This window comes from Zonotrichia albicollis, chromosome 25 (assembly GCF_047830755.1).
Source record: "Zonotrichia albicollis isolate bZonAlb1 chromosome 25, bZonAlb1.hap1, whole genome shotgun sequence".
Taxonomy (NCBI): domain Eukaryota; kingdom Metazoa; phylum Chordata; class Aves; order Passeriformes; family Passerellidae; genus Zonotrichia; species Zonotrichia albicollis.
The window spans coordinates 5,700,251-5,721,184 of NC_133843.1; the positions used below are offsets into that span (position 1 = coordinate 5,700,251).

The 20,934-nt window shown below is 49.0% G+C and overlaps 1 protein-coding gene across 17 annotated transcripts in view; it reads left to right on the forward strand.

Moving 5' to 3' along the window:
- The window catches only part of EIF4G3 (eukaryotic translation initiation factor 4 gamma 3), a 149,718-nt gene that overhangs the window by 120,860 nt on the left and 7,924 nt on the right, over positions 1 to 20,934 (forward strand). For all 17 annotated transcript variants that reach the window (XM_074558360.1, XM_074558362.1, XM_074558361.1 and 14 more), the window contains 14 exons: positions 2,201 to 2,371; positions 3,332 to 3,529; positions 4,329 to 4,475; positions 5,145 to 5,381; positions 7,410 to 7,514; positions 9,198 to 9,330; positions 10,339 to 10,433; positions 11,982 to 12,075; positions 12,615 to 12,732; positions 14,354 to 14,577; positions 15,645 to 15,760; positions 17,661 to 17,833; positions 19,809 to 19,934; positions 20,847 to 20,928. In XM_074558360.1, the coding sequence (XP_074414461.1) occupies positions 2,201 to 2,371; positions 3,332 to 3,529; positions 4,329 to 4,475; positions 5,145 to 5,381; positions 7,410 to 7,514; positions 9,198 to 9,330; positions 10,339 to 10,433; positions 11,982 to 12,075; positions 12,615 to 12,732; positions 14,354 to 14,577; positions 15,645 to 15,760; positions 17,661 to 17,833; positions 19,809 to 19,934; positions 20,847 to 20,928 (2,019 nt within the window). The remainder of the gene's footprint in view (positions 1 to 2,200; positions 2,372 to 3,331; positions 3,530 to 4,328; positions 4,476 to 5,144; positions 5,382 to 7,409; positions 7,515 to 9,197; positions 9,331 to 10,338; positions 10,434 to 11,981; positions 12,076 to 12,614; positions 12,733 to 14,353; positions 14,578 to 15,644; positions 15,761 to 17,660; positions 17,834 to 19,808; positions 19,935 to 20,846; positions 20,929 to 20,934) is intronic.

The window sequence follows — 20,934 nt, forward strand, 5'->3', positions numbered from 1 at the left end:
ATTCACAGATATTAAAAACATACCATATCAAAGAAAATCGTCGTTGTGTTGATGCTTGAAAGGGCTCAAAGGCAGCTGGATGTGAGGAGGTGACAGGTGACACACTGGGGCTCTGTGCATCCCTCAGCTGTCCCAGGGAGTCACCTCCCTCAGGGGTGGGTGGGTGTTTGCTGCACAGGACCCGTGCCCGAGGAAGCGCCGCCTCTGCGACTCCGTGCCCGCGTGTCACAGCCTGGGGTGTCTGGGGGCTCCTTCACACCAGAGCTGCCTCTGCAGGACATGGGGTGGCTGCAGGTCACCTCTCCTTGGCTTAGCCCCTGTTCTGGGGGAATTGAGCTCAAAGGTTTGGGGTTTCAGGGCACACTGCAGCCTGGCTCTGATTCCAGAGCTGGCTGTGGGCAGGAGGTGTGTGCAGAGCTCTGGCAGACGTGGCTGTGCCCAGTCATGTCTGTGACACCATTGTCGGCTCCTTCAGCTGCAGGGAAGTCTCTTCTGTGCCCGTGGGCAGCGTGCTCAGAGCCTGGGCAGCAGAGCTGTGTAACACCAGAGGTGCTGGGCGAAGGCAGGGCTGTGCCAGGCCTTGCTGAGCCACACTGGTGTCACTCAGGGCTCAGGGTGGGACACAGGAGGGAGCAGTGTCTGCTTTAGGAAGGTGTCTGACACACAGAAACTCCTGAAGGCTCCCTGTCCCACTGTGACTCCTCAGGAGTGATCAGTGAGGAGTCAACAATGATCAGCTGCTGTGGTTGTGCTACAAGTGGTTGGACTGATGATCTTGGAGCTCTTTTACAAGATAAATGATTCTGTGATTACAGCATTCATGGGCCTTGTGCCCCGTGCAGTTGGAATCATCTGCTGGGCTGTTTCTGTGCATGGCAGGGATGTGAGCAGGGACCTCTGTAAGCTGGGGGGAGCCCAGTGGCACCCTGGCCCTTGGAGCCCCCTCCCAGGCACCGTGGGAGCAGCTCACTCCTCAGGGTGAGGGTGTTGTCTTCTGACAGCATCTTCCTCTGCTGCTGTTATCCCAAACCAGAGCTCCAGCCCTGCTGGTGGTCCTGCTCATTTGCACACATTTACCTTGTCAGAGGCAAGTGCTTCAACTCCCTCCTGCCTTTGAGAGGAATTTTGCCTTTCAATAACCACAAATCCAGGTTTGTGGCTGATGTATGACATAAGAGGCACCAGCCAAGAGCTCTTTCCTCCTATTCATTGAGGCTCTTCAAGTAACTGCAGTGGCCTTTTTGATGCTTGTTGAATCCCTTTGTTGAACAAAGCAGTCTTTGAAATGGCCCATCTTCCCTGAGTGGCTGCTGAGCAGATTAATTACTGCTGTGGGAAGTGCCAGGTTTGATAATGGAGTTTTGCTGCTTTCATTTGTACCTTGAGCTTGGCCATTTGTGATAAATGAGTTCAGACCAGTGAAGGAGCACGGGGGAAGAGCAGCCTCCCAATAGCACCTGGTACCTTCAGTCCTTAATCAGATGATGGAGAGGAGGTTTGGGGGTGTCTTGGGCCCCACCACTGGTACATGTGGTGAAAAACTCCCCAGCTGTGGCAGCTTTGTGCCTGTTCAGGAGGAGCATCACAGTGCACAGGGTTGCAGAGGTGCTCAGGCAGTCCCAAAGCACCCTGATTCCCTTTCTGCTGTGAAACCACCCAGAGTTTGTCCCATATCTGTTAGGATCCATGTTTTTCAAGTGCAGGAGCTGCAGTGATACTCCTGCACTGTGTTTTATGTAATTCCATCTCCAAATGGCTTTGTTGGAAGCAGTCCCCAGTAAAACAACATTTCTGGCAGAGCTGCCAGTTTATTATTATCTAATGCTTGGGATGGCATGAAATACACCTGTAAGGGCTGAATTCTTGCACACCTTGCTGTGATGCCTCAGTTCTGCAGTTTCTGATCCCAAGAGGCATTTTTGGCCAGCTGGGGTCAGTTCTGTAGCAGCCCCCAGAGTGCTGCTGGGTTGTGTAGGCAGAGTCAAAGCCCATCTCTCTGCTGGGAGGAGCTGCCCAGAGGAATGTGCTGGTGTCTCCATGTTCCCTGGGAGCAGCCTGCAGCAGTGCTGGGTCACAGGGACTCCTGGTGTCCCAGCAGGACGTGCTGGTGGTCAGCAGTGCTGTCAGTGGGTGTTGGTGCTTGCCCTGGATGTGTTACCCAGCCCAAAGTGGGAGATAACAAGGAATGTTTTTGTCCTAGTTGTTGAATGTTGGACCGAGGAGATCTCAGCCTGGCCAGAGGAGGGAGCCCAGGAAGATCATCACTGTGTGTGTGAAGGAGGATGTGCACCTCAAGAAGGCAGAGAACGCCTGGAAGCCAAGCCTGAAGAGGGAAAACCAAACTGAGGACCCAGAAAATGTCAAAACCCAGGTGAGAGCATCAGCAGGTCTGAGAGTGCAGCAGCTGCCCCAGGTAATGGGAATTTGGCTTCCTTCTTGTGTCAGACAGTGAAAAAGGGCAATGCATTCCAGTTGGAATCCCAGTTTTCCCCTCCCTTGATGGTATTTTTTGTATGTTTATTCTTGTTTAAATGCCAGTCCTGTATGTTAAGCAGAGAACACCAGACAAGCTCCTGCCTCTTCTCCAGGGTTGCTTCCCTACTGCTGTTTTACTGGAATATTTCTGTCCCCATTCTAAAGCAAAGAGCATTACATTCCCAGCACAGAACTTGGTTTTCATCTCCTTTTAGACCACATTTCTTCCCTGGATCCTCAGCAAGGCTGAGGTTCCTCTGTGGAATCCCTCAGTTGGTGCTGCCCAGCCCAGCAGTGCTGTCTGGAGCTGCCTCTCTCCTTCTCCCCCTCCTCTCCTTCACAGGGCACTGGCTCTGGGAGGAGGTGTTGGTCTGGTGGCCAAGCTTGTAATTTGTAGGATAAGTTGGAATGGTCTTGAAGGACACCGGAATTCTGTTCTTGGAGCTAATGGTGGCATTGTTGACCTCATTATCATCCTGGATAGGAAAAAATAAAGTACCCTAAAGTGAATTATAGGAGAGGTTGGTTACCTCTGGCTGAAGGAGACAGAGGCCACTCCCTGTTAATTTATATCTCATGGATTAAACTGATATAAAGATTATTTCTGACAGGAAGGGATTTGTGCTTCTGTTGCACTCGACAAAAGCACTTGGGTGTTCCCAGAACTCCCTGTAGTCTTGGTCTTTGGTAGCCAAGTGAGGAGTGGGGTTGGGCTGTGCAGAAACCTGTGGTGTGTCACTCAGCTTCCCAGCCATTCCTCCAGGGTGTCTCCATTCCCCTGTGGGAAGCATCCAGGCCCATTCCTGAGCTCCACCTGCACCAGCTGTGCTGAGCTCGCGGCCTTTGTGTCCCTCAGGAGCTGTTCCGCAAGGTACGAAGCATCTTGAACAAGCTGACGCCCCAGATGTTCAACCAGCTGATGAAGCAGGTGACAGACCTGACGGTGGACACGGAGGAGAGGCTGAAGGGAGTCATTGACCTGGTCTTTGAGAAGGCCATCGACGAGCCCAGCTTCTCCGTGGCCTACGCCAACATGTGCCGCTGCCTGGTGACGGTAAGAGGGCACAGCAGCTGCCCTGGGCTCAGGGGCAGCCACACAAACTGCAGACAGCAGAGTGGTAGCTCCTGAGAGTGAGTAGGAATTATTCATGTGGAGTTTTTTTGTTGGCCATGCCCAAGGGAGAGGGATTTGCTCAGAGCAGTTGTTGGGAGTTGAGGACTCCTTGCTCCACCTGGTTGCAAGATGAGTCTGGGAAGTTCATGGAATCACAAGCATGGAACAGCATAGGCAGGAAAGGGAGCTTAGAGGTGTTCTCATTCCACCCCCTGCCATGGGCAGGGACAACTTCCACCATCCCAGGTTGCTCTGGCCTTGGACACTTCTGGGGTGGGCAAACATGGCTGCTCTGGGCACCCAGTGCCAGGGCCTGCCCACCCTTCTGTGTCTGTCAGCTCCAAGGGAGCCCAGCATGAGCCAGGCTTTGCACTGATCATTCTCAGATGGTGAATCTGGGACAAAAGAGCCCCTTTTTCCCTCCTTCCCTAGTGAAGGAATGTGGTTTAAGCCTTCAGCAGAGAACAGGAGTGTTTTCAAGCAGAGGGTGCTTTTAAGGGATCATATGGATGGAAATGTAATTCATGCCCGGGCAGAGGTGGTGTCAGCCAAGTTTGGAGTGTGGCTTTACATCTGCAATGTAAAACTCCACTGCAAATCCTCATGTGAGGCTTTGCTTTCACAGCCTTGTGGAGCTGCACAGCTCAACATGAAGAGCAAAATAAATTGTTATGGATGACCCTTCCTCTGTGGAGTTTATCCCTATTTCTGCTGATGTTTTTCTTCCTTCTCACTCCAGCTGAAAGTGCCCATGGCAGACAAACCTGGGAGCACAGTAAATTTCCGTAAGTTGCTGTTAAATCGCTGCCAGAAGGAATTTGAAAAGGACAAGGCTGACGATGATGTCTTTGAAAAGAAGCAGAAAGAACTCGAAGCTGCCACCACTGTAAGTGGTGTTTTTCTCCATAAGTTCTCAGAGCTCCCTCAGAAAATTATTTCCTTTTGAAACAGCAGTTAATTTGGGGGGATTTTGGGGTTGAGACTTTCATTCTGTCACTGTGCCTGAGCATAATAAAAAATACTTGCCTTGACAGTGGCTTTATCCCAGCATCTTTCTGGGCTTTAGGTGTAAAAGAGGGAACAGTGTCTATGAAAGCAGAAGGGAGGGGAGGGAGGAGGTGACCACTTGTGCTTAACTGTGAAGTTCTTCAACAAAAATTCATGAAGGTTTTAGCCTAATGGAACTTGAGACAGAAGGCTGAAGCCCTCCCTCATCCCTGTACAAGGAAACCAGGAGATAATTGTCATTCAGCCTTCCTCCATATGAGAATTATGCCCAGAAGCTGCTGAACATCCACACCACCAAACCTGTGGCTGCTCCCAAGCTCAAGTCCAACATAAATCCATATATATAATCTACCTATACAATAAAAGTGACCAAGGGATGAGAGCTGTTAAAATATATCATAATACCAAATATATGTGGTTGCTACTCAGCCAGCTTCCTCTTTTTTGTGTTAATTTCATATGAAGGTCCTCTTCATAAAACTGGATCTTTCAGAGAGTTCTGTACATTGGGAACGTGGTTTTGCAGAGCTGTTTTCCTGTTTTGCAGCCAGAGGAGAAGACACGGCTCCACGACGAGCTGGAGGAGGCCAAGGACAAAGCCCGGCGGAGATCCATCGGGAACATCAAATTCATCGGCGAGCTCTTCAAGCTGAAGATGCTGACTGAGGCCATCATGCACGACTGCGTGGTGAAGCTGCTGAAGAACCACGACGAGGAGTCCCTCGAGTGCCTTTGCCGCCTGCTCACGACCATTGGCAAGGACCTGGACTTTGAGAAGGCAAAGGTGGGGCAGGAATGGGAGCGAGGGATGAGGTTCTGTGGGAGAGCGGAGCTGGAAAAATGGGTGTGGAGTGTTTTTGTTTCAAGATTTGTTTTTTCTTCAGGAATTTCCATATGGCATGAGGAAATCATCCACTCCTCTGTGGATGTTTCGTCATGACCTGGCCTCGCTCCCTGCTCTGTCATAGATTCTGTAGCATTTTCAGCTGTGTTCTCCAGTTGTTATTTCCAAAGATTTTATCCAAACACACAGCCCAGAAATGCTCAATGTTTCCTTTTTCCAAGCTGAATGCCCCTCTTCCTTTGTAGCTCCCAAAACATTATTATTTCCAGTTGGAGGTTTATGTTACCTACAAAAGCCACCATGAAATGTGTTGTGCAGGTTAAATCTGCAGCACCCTCCTTAACCAGTCCAAACCCCACCTGAGCTTAGGGGGTGCCTGTGTTTTGTGTCACCCTTGTCCCCAGATGTGTGGGATGTGGCAGCTGTTCTGCATCCTCCTCCCCCTTTTCCAGCAAATATATCTGCAGCACAGAGCACTCCAAGAGCTCCTCTTGGCACAGACACTCTGCTGCTCCTTCACAAAAACCAGCCTTGGGATGAACAACTCGAGGCTTTTGCCAGGAATCAGTGGGACTGGGCTCTGGAAACAAACGGAGCTCATTGTGTTCAGCTGCCCCGGGCAGGGAGTTCCCTCTGCACTCAGGGACTGCAGCAGCTCAGCCCTGAGCCTCGGGGCAAGGAATTGCCCAGGCTGTTCTGTGAGCAGTGACCAAACCAGCAGGGTTTATCAGCAGTCCCTGTGCTGTGAGTGAGATTCAGTTTCTCTGTGTGCTTTGGGAGGAAAACCAGGTCTGACTTCCAAGCTGGGTGAGGCCTGGATGCTGTTTTGGTCTTTTGGAGCACTCTAAAAGCAACATTTTGGTGCTCTGCTGGTTCTGCCTCCTCAAGTTGGGGCATGGCAGGGCAAAGGAGCAATTCCAGAGGTCTCTGTCCTGCCTTTGGGATTGGTTATTTCTGTCAGTACTGACAGAATCCTTCTTAATGGGGTAGACATTTTATTATGTGTTTTTCTTGAAGCTGAGCTGTTAGTCATAGTTAATTAAAACTTCTAAGCAGAGTCCATTGGAAATATTTCCCCATCATGCCTAACTTTGGAAATAACAACTGGAAGTTTCCAAGGCAAGGCCAGACACAAATTTTAATGGATTTTTTTCTTGTTTCTTAAACTACAAGGACAAGGGTTTAGCTGGTTTTTAGTGAAGAGAGTGGGAAACATGGTAAAAACTGCTCTGAAACTCTTGTTTGAAACAACCAGAGGCCCTGATTTGAGAAAAAGCCTTTTTAGAGTTTGGTGAGCCAAATTTAGACCTAACAGGAGCTTCTCTCCTGATCCCAATTCATGTCCTAGTGTGAACCTATTGGGATTCTACCACATCACAATTTTCTGGATGAGGAGTTTGTGGGGTTTTTCCCCCAGCCAAGGCCATTAAACTGTTCTTGCAGAGAGCCCCAGAGCTGCTGCTCAGTCTGGCCTGGCTCAGCTCAGGGAATAAACCATGGAATGAAGTGTCTTAGGCTGGTTCTGTACCCATTTTGCTTCCTGAGCCAGTTTTTCTTGGGCTGAGGTGAGCACACAGCTGATTTGGATCTTCCAAATTTGAGATATTTGATTGATAGCTCAATCTGGAAGCTCAGATTGAGATATATTTTTAATGGATGTAATGTTTATGATGTACATGCAGAGGGTGTAGATAGTTTGTGTAATTAAAAACCCAGAGAAAATGTAATTAAAAACCCAGAGAATTGTGTGCCTGCACAGTTGTGCCTCATCTCCTGCAGGTGCTGCCCTGTGCACCCTCAGATCCACCCTGAAGGAGTGTACAGGACCCAGCACTCACCTCTGTGGGGAGCAGCCCTGATGTTTCCAGCACAGAAATCCCAGAATGCAGGACCTGCTGGCTGCCCCTCCAGGGAATATTTTCATTTTCCTCCACAACTGATGGTGCTGCTGATGTTTTTCTTGTCTAGCCCCGCATGGACCAGTATTTTAATCAGATGGAGAAGATTGTGAAAGAGAGGAAAACCTCCTCAAGGATTCGGTTCATGCTTCAGGATGTAATAGACCTAAGGCTGGTAGGTCCCAGCTCCAGTGAGCAGAAGTGTGAAATCATGGGTGGCTGGTGTGGCTTGGAAGGAACCTCAAGGATCATCCCAATCCACCCCTGCCATGGCAGGGACACTTCCACTGTCCCAGGCTGCTCCCAGCCCTGCCCAGCCTGGCCTTGGGCACTGCCAGGGATCCAGAGCTGCTCTGGGCACCTGTGCCAGGGCCTGCCCACCCTCACAGGGAACGATTCCTAATTCCCAAATCCCATCTGACCCTGCCCTCTGGCAGTGGGAAGCCATTCCCTGTGTCCCCAGCCCCTCTCCAGCTCTGCTGGAGCCCCTTTAGGCCCTGGAAGGGCTCTGAGCTCTCCCTGGGGCCCTCTGTCCTGCAGCTCCCATGCCAGTCTGGCATGTTCCCTTGTGATCCAGGCTGGACAAGCTCTCATGCAGGAGCAGGGATTCACAGCTCAAGTGGGATGTGAGGGCAGATCTGTTCCCTTCTCCCCCAGGCCTGGCTGTCCAAAGCCAGGAGATGTCTCCATGTTGTCCTGGTGCCATGGTCAGCACACCTGGGGTGCCGGGGGTCCCCACACTGTGCAGGTGAAGATGTGACCATGGGTGGAACAAACCTTCCCAGCAGCTGTAATTCCCCTCCAGGGGAGCTGGTCTGGGTTGTGTGGAGGCTGAAATCACCATCTTGGCTGCAGGTAGATAATTAATCCAAGAGCTGTAATGAGGCTGCAGCAAGATTAGGGACAGTGTGGTCATTCCAGGGCTGGAGGGGTCTGAGCACTGCATGGCTGAAAAGACACATCAAGCAAGGAAAGTGGTTTTGGAGTGGCAGCTGCTCCTCTCTGCAGGATCCCTGTGTCAGCCATCACCATTCCTGGAGTGCAAAGCATTGTCTCCATTTAAAATCAGTCACTTCTTTTTTTTTATTTTCATTTCTTCCCTCCAGCTTGGAGGAGAGGCTCCCACAAAGAGTATCAGTGCTAAACAGAGAGTGACAGCAGCTCTTCTCTTCCCTCTGAGCCTTGAAAGAGAAGCTGGGAATGTGCAGGCTGGGGATTAATGAGTTCACTCAGGTCTTGGCTGCAGTCCCTGTACCTGAGTACAAGGCTCTGCTCTGGGGTGCTGGGATAACCATGTCCATAACCATGTCCATCATGTGTCCATCATGTGTCCATAACCATGTCCATAACCATGTCCATAACCATGTCCTGTGTCCATAACCATGTCCTGTGTCCATAATGTGTCCATAACCAAGTCCTGTGTCCATAACCATGTCCTTAAAGTGTCCATAACCCTGTCCATAACCACATCCATAACCAAGTCCATCATGTGTCCATCATGTGTCCATCATGTGTCCATAACCCTGTCCATAACAATGTCCATCATGTGTCCATAACCCTGTCCATAACCATGTCCATCATGTGTCCATAACCATGTCCTGTGTCCATAACCCAAATCCATAACCATGTCCATAACCCTGTCCATAATGTGTCCATGCCCATGTCCATAACCATGTCCATCATGTGTCCATACCCATGTCCTTAATGTGTCCCAGCTCCACAGGATTTTCTCCAGCCCCTCCAATACATGACAAGGGTGGGAGGATGAGGCCTTGTTCCCAATATTCAGACTCCCCATGTTTGATGCTCCCCTGGAAGTTTCCCTGAGCACATTTGGGTTTTTTTGTTTCTCCCCCAGTGCAACTGGGTGTCACGGAGAGCAGACCAGGGCCCCAAGACCATTGAGCAGATCCATAAAGAAGCCAAGATTGAAGAGCAGGAAGAACAGAGGAAGGTGCAACAACTCATGACCAAAGACAAGAGGAGACCAGGTAAAGTAAAAGCCAGTTGGCTGCTCATTTCACATCCAGTGCCCTTAGAGGGAATCCCACAAAAAAGGAAAAAAATCTGTGGTTTTTTTCCTGTGTGTAATGAGCAAAGGAAATTGGGGCCTGGTATGGCAGAGGCTGGAAAAGGAGCAGATCTGCCATGGATTGGCTGTGGGGATTTTCAGGGGCAAATCTCATGGATCACAATAACCAACCACAGGCCAGCAGTGCTTACACATTCCATTCCACAAACCATGTTGGATTTTGTGACAGGCTGCCAGAAATCTGTTCTAACAAGTTATTATATAGGAGTCAGATTTGCCATCCATTCTCATGCACTGCAGAGTCTCATTTCAAGAGGAAAACATCTCATTTCAAGAGAAAAACATCTCATTTCAGGAGTAACTGTGTTGTCTTCAGTTGTTAAAGCCATGAGGTGCTGACTCTGTATGAGGGAATGTCTTGGTGTCACCTTAAACTGCTCCTGGCCCTCAGGGCACTGTCTGAAGACAAAGTTTGAGTGACTGGGAAAATGAAGAGTGGGACAGAGCAGGGCACATAGAGACTAATTTTAGGGATTCTTTAGGGATTGGGGAATTCTCTAAGGATTGTCAAATGAAAGTGCTTTGAAAACAGGATGGAAAAAAAATTCATGTCGACTTTAATTATTCTAAAAGTGACACCAGGGGAAGGTGAGGGACCTGGGAGTGCCTGAGGGGCTCTGTGTCAGACCAGCCAAACACTGCAGGAATTGTGGGGTGAGTGAGGCTCTGGTCAGGGAAGGCTCTCACCTCACCAGCTCCTGTGAGCTCCTGAATGCAGAGAAATCCAGCCAGGAGCCATCCCTTCCAAAAACAGCCCCTGGAGGAGTGAGAGCTGTTCTGTGCAGGCTGTGGTGTGAGGGCACAGGCAGGCAGGGGGAGGGAGGCTCCCAAGCAGGACCCAGCAATGGGCTGGGCTGGGCTGGGCTGGGCTGGGCTGAGCCAAACGTGGCTCTGTTTGTCCCCTCAGGTGTCCCACGGGTCGACGAAGGCGGCTGGAACACTGTGCAGGGGGCAAAGAACAGCAGAGTGCTGGACCCCACCAAGTTCCTTAAAATCACCAAGGTAGGTGCCAGCACAGCCTCCTTCAGGGCAATAAAACACCTGTTAGTCCAGGAAGGACAGGATGGTGTGTGCAGGTCAAAACTTAAATCCCCAGAGTTAATACTGGGTGTAAATCAAGCTGCATTTTCTTCTGGATGTTCCTGCTTTGTCCTGAGGGAAAGGAGTGTGCAGACTTTCTTTCTCAGGTTCACAGTGTCTTTTTGAGCTCCAGAAGCTCTCACAATCAGAAAATCTGCATTTTATTAGTGATGAAAATGTGAGCCAGGGTGTTGTGTGACAGCAGCACAGCCCCCATGTTCATTGGTCTCAAACACATCACCTGGGGGTCTCAAACACATCACCTGGGGGTCTCAAACACCTGCTGGAAATCCTTGGCTGCCCCAAGTTCTTGAGACCCTGTTCTGATGCTGCTCCTCAATAAAACAGGGAGGCCACATCCACTTTGATGTGTCCCAAACAGCAGCACTCCAGACTCAGGGTGCTCCAGTAGAATGGGAGGAGCTGTGTCTGCTTTAGAGGTTTCTCAACTTTGTGGCATGGTTGCATCCCCCAGTATGTGATAAACTCTCACATTCATCCTCCAGATGAGCATCCTCCTGTTATTTCACCATTAGACTGGTGAATTTGGGACAGTTTTCCAGGCTGCAGGTTGGGCAAGTTGGACATTTCTCCTTTGTTGAAGTTCAGAACAGCTCTGGGTTATTTTGCCAAGGAGGAGTCTGGCCTTTGCATAAACCATTGACTCCTAAATATCCCCTTGTCCCACTTAATGTCACTCGCCCTGGATTTTTACACTCAGTGCCTGGATTCCTGGAGAGCTGCACAGCAGCACCTGGACAGACTGCAGCCCCTCTGCAGACCCAGTTTGTTCCTTCTGAAAGTCATAAAAGAACTTCCAAAACTTCATTAGCAGGAGAGGTTCAGCCTCCCTCTGCCTGGGCTTACAGCTCACCTGGGCAAAGCCCTCCTGCTCTGTTCCATACAAATGGAGCTGGTGCCACAGCAGCTGCTTTGGAATGAGGGGAGCTCCCCTGAGATCTGCGAGGTCACAACCTCCTTGTCAATAAATTCTCCCACTGAACATTGTAAAATCAATATTCTCTTCGTGCCAGACACCACTTCCTCCAAGTTCTGCCACCTGTTGTCATCCTTTGCCCTCTGGATTGTTTGGTGTCCTGCAGATCCCCCCAAAGCCATGACTGGAGAGTTGATGGACAGTGAATCTGGTTTAAACATCAGAAACAAACTGAACATCTTTCAGATAGGGATGTACTGAGCTTTTCCACTTTGCTGAGCTTCAGAATTCTCAATAAAAAGAAGCTCCTGCTCACTGTGAATGTCTCATTGACATTTGGAAGAGATCACGTCATCTTTGTGATGCCCTTTGTTGTTTGTGTCCCCTGTCTTGGGTCACAGTTTAGTCTTCCAGAAATATGTGAAGTGCATTTTGCTGTTCACAAGACTGGGATTATTGCCAAAAAAATCTCCCATTTATCATTACAGTGCAGGATTTGCCCTTGTAACTGGACCTCTTGGTGTGTTTTACAGCCCACAATAGATGAGAAGATTCAGCTCGTGCCTAAAGCCCAGTTGGGCAGCTGGGGGAAGGGCAGCAGTGGTGGAGCCAAGGCAAGCGAGATGGGTAAGTGAGGATGGACCCTCACCCTGGCTGTGCTGCTGAAGAGCACCTTTGGGTGGGGTTCCCAGAGCACCTTTGGGTGGGGTTCCCAGAGCACCTTTGGGTGGGGTTCCCAGAGCACCTTTGGGTGGGGTTCACAGAGCCATGGAGTGTCCTGAGCTGGAAGGGACCCACAAGGATCAAACCCAACCCCTGGCCCTGCACAGACACCCCAACAATCCCAGCCTGTCCTGGAGCTCTGGCAGGGCTGTGCCCATTCCCTGGGCAGCCTGGGCAGTGCCAGCACCCTCTGGGTGAGAGCCTTTGCTGATCCCCAACCCAAACCCCCCTGGGCCAGCCCCAGCCCTTCCCTGGGTGCTGTCCCTGCTCTCAGCTGTCCCCAGTGAGGGCTCCCCTCTGTCCCCTGTGTGTGACCTCCTGGCAGGAAGGGTTGAGGTGGGGCAGGCCCAGCCTTTCCCTGCAGTTCTGTCCCCTGGCTGGGCTGAGCTCTCAGCAGCTCCTGACCTTGTTGCTCTGCTCTGTGTTGTCTCCACCATCTCCAGACTCCTTGCGACCAAGTGCCACAAGTCTGAACAGATTTTCTGCCCTGCAGCCTCCAGTGTCCCCAGTATCTGCCTCATCTGCATCCTCAGAACTAGAATCTCGCAGGGCCTTAACGAGGTGAGTGTTACTGAGAAAGAAGAGAATTCCTTGCTTTTCCAGGAATGGCTGGGTCCTTTTCCCACTCTGAGTTAACTTCCAACATGCCTGTATTTTATAATATCATAGGAGAGAGAGGTGGAATTAATTTTTAAAACCATTTTGATTAATGTTTTAGTTTCTACTTCACCCTTCAGCCGAGGGTGGTTGTGTTTAACAGATTAAAAACTCTTCAGATAAAATGTGGTAATAAATAGGTTGGATTTAATGGCTGTGAATTCAGCCAGGTCAGTAGGTTTATTTATCCAGATAAACACAGCTAAAAGCTGGCAGAAATGCAGCATTAAACCATGTCTGACTGCTGTGACCTGCCCGTGCTCCCACATCCAACAAAAAACTGCAGAGCCTCTCTCTCACTCCAGTTCCTTCAGGGCTGCAGCCACTCCAGCGTGGAGCATGAAACATGAATTAACCCTCAATAATTTATTAACTCTAGACATGGTTTATAAATGTACAGTTCATTTAAAATGTCACTGGAACTTCCTTCCAGTGCACACAAGCTGCTGAAGTGTTTTCCTGCATTGTGCCTCCAATGTTTTCCCTCCTATTTCAAGTAAAGCTGGGGCTTACCTGGAAGTTATTCCATGATGGCATCGATTTGCCCTTCTTACTCATTAACACAGTAATTAATAGGACAGATCATTGTCACCTGTTACTGGGAGCCTTCACTGCTTGGGAGGTATTTTTCAGTTAATGGGTAAAAAATACAACTCTCATGGAATCACAAAATGGTTTGGGTTGGGGAGAGTTGAGAGATCACCCATTCCCACCCCTGCCATGACAGGGACACCTCCCACTGTCCCAGGGGGTCCCAGCCCTGCCCAGCCTGGCCTTGGGCACTGCCAGGGATCCAGGGGCACCCACAGCTGCTCTGGGCACCTGTGCCAGGGCTGCCCACCCTCACAGGAAGGAATTCCTTTGTTAGATCTAATCTAAAGCTCTCACACTATTTCAAATGGAAACAGAGTGCAAGTGTTATAAAAATCACTATTCCATTATAAAATGGGTGCTGTAGAACTCTGCTTTTCCATGTATTCTCTAGGAAGCATTGGCTGTTCCTGTCCACTCTGGGTAGTTGTGTTTGTGTATCTCTGAAATTGAGTTAATTTTGGTTGTGGGTACAGCTGTAAGAAACAGAGCCAACAATCCAGCAATCCTGCAAATTCTGTGTAAGAAACAGAGTTAACAATCCAGCAATCCTGCAAATTCTCTGTAAGAAACAGAGTTAACAATCCAGCAATCCTGCAAATTCTCTGTAAGAAACAGAGCCAACAATCCAGCAATCCTGCAAATTCTCTGTAAGAAACAGAGTTAGCAATCCAGCAATCCTGTAAATTCTGTGTAAGAAACAGAGTTAACAATCCAGCAATCCTGCAAATTCTCTGTAAGAAACAGAGCCAGCAATCCAGCAATTCTGCAAATTCTCTGTAAGAAACAGAGTTAACAATCCAGCAATCCTGCAGATTCTCTGTAGAAACAGAGCCAACAATCCTGCAGGGCTTGGGGGCTGTTTTTCCCTGCAGTGATGCCCTGGAGTCCCTCTCCTCACCCCTGAGCTGGATTCTGTGTTTTGGTTTGGCAGTCGCGGGAGCACGGGCAGGGAGAAGAACGACAAAGCTCTGCCCCCCTCCCTGGCCCGGCCCAACACCTTCCTGAGGGGCAGCAGCAGCAAGGAGCTGCTGCTGGACAACCAGGCCCAGGAGGAGCAGCGCAGGGAGATGCTGGAGACGGTGAAGCAGCTGACAGGAGCCATGGAGATGGACAGGAACAGCACCGAGGCCGAGAGGAGCAAAGCCAAGGAACCTGGTGAGGGCTCCTCTGGAGGTGTGGGATGGCACAGGGAGAAGCTGTCAGGGGCAGGGACAGGTGTCTGTCTGTGCAGGGCAGTGACAGATGCACCTCCCAGAGCTGGGTGACCCAGCTGAGCCAGGCAGGCCTGAGCCTTTATCCCTCTCTGCAGCTCCTCTGTGGGATCCAGTGGGGCTGAGGGGCTGCAGGTGCCAGCACAGCACCACCCATGGCATTGGCTGCCCTGTTTGATCCTGTCACTGTCCCCAAATCAGTGTCAGCTCTTCAGGAATGCCATATCTGCCCTTTTCAAGCATTCCCCAGGGCAGGGATTTGGGTCAGATGGTGCAAAGCAGTTTTTTAGCATCTTGTTGTTGCCAGCCCTGGTGCAGCAGGAGGGTGGCACCCACCAGGGTGACCTGTCTGTCACCTTTCAGCCCTGCAGCTCCTGCTTGTCCCTCCTGCCAGCCTGGGCTGCTCTGTTAGTTGGAAAATGTGGACACTTAAGGGGGCAGAACCTTTACAGTAAGGACAGCACTCAGCTCCTTCCCTGGGAAACATCTGGAAACTGCTGCAGTGAGGGAAACTCCTCAGCTGCCACAGCACAGGCTTGTCCTGAAGCTTTGGGATGTTCTAGACACTCCATGGGGTTTTGGGATGTGTTTGGGAGATTGCCTTGGGCTGCTGCCCATCTCAGTCAGCACATTTTAACTTTGCTGCAGCAGCTCCCATTTAATTATTTAATGTTCGTGCTGAGCTTTGAAGGTGTTTGACCTGTGCCAGCTGTGATCCTGCAAGGTCGACTTACAGAAATAGTGGGAGTTCTAATGGGGGAAAAGTAGCCAGGAAAGAATCCCAGAATCCCAGAATGGTTTGAGTTGAATAGAACCTTAAAGCTCATCCAGTTCCACCCCCCTGGGCAGGGACAGCTTTCACCTATCCCAGGTTGCTCCAAGCCCCATCAGAGAACCTGAGGATGGGACAGGGGACACACCTGCCCTAGTGACCTCTGTTCTCAGAATGTCATCTCTGAAATGCTGATTTTCCTTTTCCAAACATTTTTTTTGTTGTTGTATTTCCACCAGCCAAGCCAGAAGTTCCCCCAGCTCCAGTGCAAGAAAAGCCTTCACTATCAGAAGAGGAAATAGAGAGAAAATGCAAATCTATCATTGATGAGTTCTTGCATATTAATGATTTTAAGGTAAGCAAGATGGAAACCTCACTTAACAGACAGCTCTGAGGGGCTGCAGTGGTTTCTGCCCAGGATGTGTCTCTGTGAGCACCCAGCCCTCAGACAGAACCAGCAGCAGCTCCAGGGGCACTCTCAGGACATTTGTCTGTCTCCCAAGCTTGTTTTGTGCCCTGCTGGAAATAGGAGGAGCAGCCCAGGCTGTGTGTTTTAAGTAGCAGGATGGATGTGTATCTGTCATGAATCACTGAGCAGCTCCATAATACCAGCAATTTTGGAAGCAGAAAAGCTAGTGGGAAAATAAACAGAGGTTTTCATTTAGTTATCAAAGCATGTGCTGTTCTGATCTGGAGGCAGATAAAGCAATACTAAATATTGAACAAACCACTCCAGAGGATTTTTAATAAACATTGGAAATTACTGAGCAGCTGTCATCACTTCCTAGTTAAAAGGTTGAAATTTTGTTTCCCTTGTAAATGGGATTTTTAGCTCGTCCAGGGAGTTTGCAAGAAGTGTTACATTGGCTGCAAGGCTGCTTCATTTGATCTTTCACTGAAATAAATTTTAAAACCTGCCAAGTTTGAAATGGCAGCACTTGGGAGTTGCTGGTTTGGCACCTTTAAAGCAGAGTTGTTGCATCCATTTCATTGGACTTCCAATTAATAATTGGAAAGAGGAATATTCTCATGATGGATTGTTCAGAGTTCACATCTAGTTAATGGGATAAATTATTAAATACTTGGTTTGGAGAGGAAGAACCTTGCTGTGATTGGCAGTGAGCTGGCCTGGGACCCAGGGGCTGCTGAGCCAAGGAGTCTCTGCTCCTTTCCTGCTCATGATGGGCTCCAAAGGCTGCCCTGGATGCCTGTGATGAAGGGGCCTCTTCATGTCCCTGTTTGCAAATGCAGCAATTTGGGTATTTCTGCATTTCTGTGGCCTGCTGGAAGTGGAGCTGAATTGCATTGGGCAGGGCAGGGCTGGTTCAAAGTCCATGGAGTCAAGGCAGTTTGTTTGCATCAGGAATTACTGGGGGATTCTTGGTGCCCTCAGGTGCAGCAAAGCTCTGACTGCTTAAGGAAGCAGGAATGCCACTGAGATCTCTGGGCTGCACCCAGAAGGTCACTGGAAGCTCCTTGTGATGGTAATGGAGATTTTTGATGTAGGACTTTGAGAGCTGCTCTTAAAGTCTCCGAGTGTTTCTTTGTTTAGGTTGCAAAATGCTCAAGTCAGAAAGTGGGAGCTTTAGAAAAAGCTAAATCTTCTCCAAGTGCTCCCCAGCTATTTTCTGCTCCTTGATGGGCTGTGGGTTTGTAACACAGGCATTTGTGCCAGCTCAGATCAGTGACAAATCTGATCTGATACCCTTTTTTTGACTTGATGTTTGATGTAGTAATCAGTGTTTTGGTGGCATCCAGAAGAGAACTCCTGCCATCCAAGCAGCCCTGGGATGTGATTTGTTAGCTGAGTGGTATAAATTCCATTATTGCTGTTACTGTTGGTTTTGTTATTATTACGTGATGAGGCTGTGGAACCTCACTGAGTTAGGAACCACTTTGCATGGCAGCCTCACTAAATCCTCATTTCACCAAAAATCCCTGGTGTTACAGTAGGAAATACTGTTGTGCCACGTGTTTGCTGCTTTCAGGGGAAGGTGTGTGTGCTGCTTTCAGTGGAAAGTGTGTGTGCTGCTTTCAGTGGAAAGTGTGTGTGCTGCTTTCAGAGGAAGGTGTGTGTGCTGCTTTCAGGGGAAGGTGTGTGTGCTGCTTTCAGAGGAAGGTGTGTGTGCTGCTTTCAGAGGAGGGTGGTTTGGTTTGCTGCTTTCAGAGGAGGGTGGTTGCTGCTTTGCTGCTCTCAGAGGAGGGTGGTTTGGTTTGCTGCTCTCAGAGGAGGGTGACTCTGTGTTGTTCCACAGGAGGCCATGCAGTGTGTGGAGGAGCTCAGTGCCCAGAGCCTGCTGCCCGTGTTCGTGCGTGTGGGCGTGGAGTCCACGCTGGAGCGGAGCCAGATCACCAGGGATCACATGGGCCAGTTGTTACATCAGCTGGTGCACTCAGGAAAGCTGAGCAAGCAGGAGTTCTTCAAGGGGTTGGTATTCTGCTCAGAGAATCCACAGATTCTTTTCTGCAGTGTTCCTTGCACATGGATGCTGTGCTGCAGAGAAATGATCTCCCACCTTGTTTTGGTACCCTGCCCTCTCCACACATTCTTATGGAAGATTGTGTGATTTGGGTGTATTTATAAGGAATATTATTGCTGTAATATATTTTAAAGTGTTTCAGATGCCTTAGTGAACATAAATATGTTCATATTTATGTCAGCTTGCATTTTGAAGCAGATCTGTAGGTGTCTGTTTAAATGTGTGTGCTCAGATCCCTGTTTGTGCTGCATTTCTCCCTGTTTGACTTTTGCAAATCCCTGAGTGTAAGTGGAAGAGGAGGAAATCAGAATCCTTCACACACCAGGCACTGTCCCACTGGGATGAGGGCTTCACCCACCCCCTGCCATTTCCCAGGACAGCTCAGCTTGAGGGCTTGAGAAGGAGAACACACAGCAGAGGGGTTGGACCTGCCAAGGGACAGAGTTTTGGCTGCTGGCTCATTTCAGCTCCCTCAGATTTGTGTTCCCAGCCTGCTGTGCAGTCCTAAAACAATCCCTGCCCCCATGGAGGTCCCTGGTGGCTCTCAGTCCTCACTGGGGTGAAGAGCAGGAAGGATAAAACAGGAATAAAACACAAATTCAGCAGTGAAGGAGTAGATGAAATATTCTGAGTTGCTGAGGAGTTGGCTCTGTCTGGCTTTAATCTGAGTTTTTGTCATTGTGGTACCACTGATCATTCCAACAGGAAACTCCCTGCACCTTTGTCTGCCCCTGAGCTTCATCCAGCTCACAGGAAAGGTTTTCGCAGCCAAAGTTCAAAACCATATGGAACTGCTGAAAAAAATCTAAATCCACAGGGAATACTCTGTGTCCACACAGCACTGATGGCCAGAGGGACTCATTTGAGGTGACACACATCCAAAATTTATTCTGATGAAAGCTGTTCCTGAGCTTCCTGGAGTTTGGATAAGTGGATCTTGATGAAATGTTGGGATCTGTGCTCTGAATGTGACATAAACAATGTGAAAGATGATGGAAAGGGCAAGGGGTGTTCAGAGGGTGTGAGGAGAGCACCAGAAACTGCTGACACAGGAGAAGTGACCGTGTAAGGAGGGACCACAGGGTGAACTGGTCCCAGCCTATGGCTGGGGGGATGCACAACAGGAAAATAATTTCTGCCAGAAAGGCTGGAGGAGCAGCAGAGGTTGCAAAGAATAAAACAAAGGAAATGGTTCCTGGTTTGAAACATAAGAAAAAATGTGGATTTACAGTCACTTAGCAGGACACTGGGCTTCTCAAGGTTTTCAGGGAGAAACAAACCATGGTAGAAACTGGCAGGAGAGCAGAAAAATTGCCATCTCCCAGGCATGGGAAGTGAAGCCACCTGCAAGGGTTTCATGGGAAAGAAGGGTTTTGAGCCATTCTGGAAGGTTTATCACTGGGGAGCAGCCCTATAATTCCTGCTGCAGATAGAAACTGCTGAACTGAGCTCTTACAGACTTTTCACTGCTTACCTTACACTTGGAATTCTGTTAGGATTCACCCCCTTCTCTAAATGTTTGGATATTTTTAAGAAGGTTTTATTTACTTCATGGTTTCTATACACAGACAAGAAAGCTTTTTAGTTTTATAGGTGTTACTGTTTAGCAAGTGATTTGATACTGGATATAAGAATTATTATAACTGGTGGTTTCCTGGATGTATCTGTTGGATCTACAAAATGTGGTGTCTTTTCCACATATTCTCCTTGTTACTGCATGGAGAAATTCAGTCTTGGCAGTTTGGAAGCACCAAAGACATAAAATGTCAATAGGTTTTTTGTTATCTTTGTGATTCTCCTCCCTCCTCTCTCTCTTCACTCCTCTTATGTTAAAAAATATTTTTAAAGCACATTTCCTTCTTTGATGGAAATGTCTCCAATGAAATTTGATTTAACACTTGATGTTTTTTCCTCTTTCTGAAGTTTCTCTGAGACCCTGGAGATGGCAGATGACATGGCCATAGATATACCCCATATCTGGCTGTACCTGGCTGAGTTGGTGACCCCCATGTTAAAAGAAGGAGGAATCTCTATGAGAGAACTTATACAGTAAGTGATGCCTGAAGTGATTTCTCTGTATGATTTCCATCAGTGCTGGAGGCTCAGGAGAGCTGTTTCACATCCTTGGGAGCCCACACCAGCCTGAGAGCTCTGCTGGGAAGGGAGCTTGGTGCTTTCACCCTTGGAGAAGGATTTGTCCATAAATCTGCTGTTGTTCCAGCTAAAAATACCCCAGTGCTGTAGAGTGGGGTGATTTGGGAGCACAGAGGCTCTGGGAGTTGGCCTTGCAGAGGGTCAGAGGGTAACTGAAGGAGGGCTGGGCTGGCTGGGATGTTGGAATAAATTCCCCTCTGTGAGGATGAGGAGGCCCTGGCAGAGTTTGCCCCATCCCTGGAGGGGTTCAGGGCCAGGCTGGGTGGGTTTGGGGCAGCCTGGGACAGTGGAAGGTGTCCCTGCCCCAACTATGGGATCCCACCTGGGCACTGCCTTAATGGGCACAAAACCTTGTGTGCAAGACCAGAAACCATTTCCTGGAGCAGAATTCCTGTGTTTTCTGTATGTCCTTACATATTTGGGGATTAACTGTGAACCAGTTCAATGGTTCCTATTTCTATTTCCAGTATATTAAGAAAATAGCAGTCTTTTCCCTCTACCCAAATGTAGCATCCCACAAAAATGAGTGGATTTGACATAAATATAAAATATTTTTCAATGTAAAATTCAAGACTTTGTAATTAGCCCTGTAGTGACAAGGTCACTGCATCACTAAATGTTTTATCAGCAGTGCTGGATTAATCAAATCCTTCCTCCGTGGCAGAAGTTAAAGATGATTTCCTGCTTCAGTTTGGTCACTGGATTTCCTGCCTCAGTTTGGTCACTGGTTTTCTGGATTTGCATCCCAAAATTATACCAGAAATCCCAAATTATAACAGAAAAACACCTGTTTTTCTTTCATTCTAGAGAATTTAGCAAACCCTTGCTTCCTGTGGGAAGAGCCGGCGTCTTGCTTGCTGAAATCTTGCACCTTCTATGCAAACAAATGGTGAGT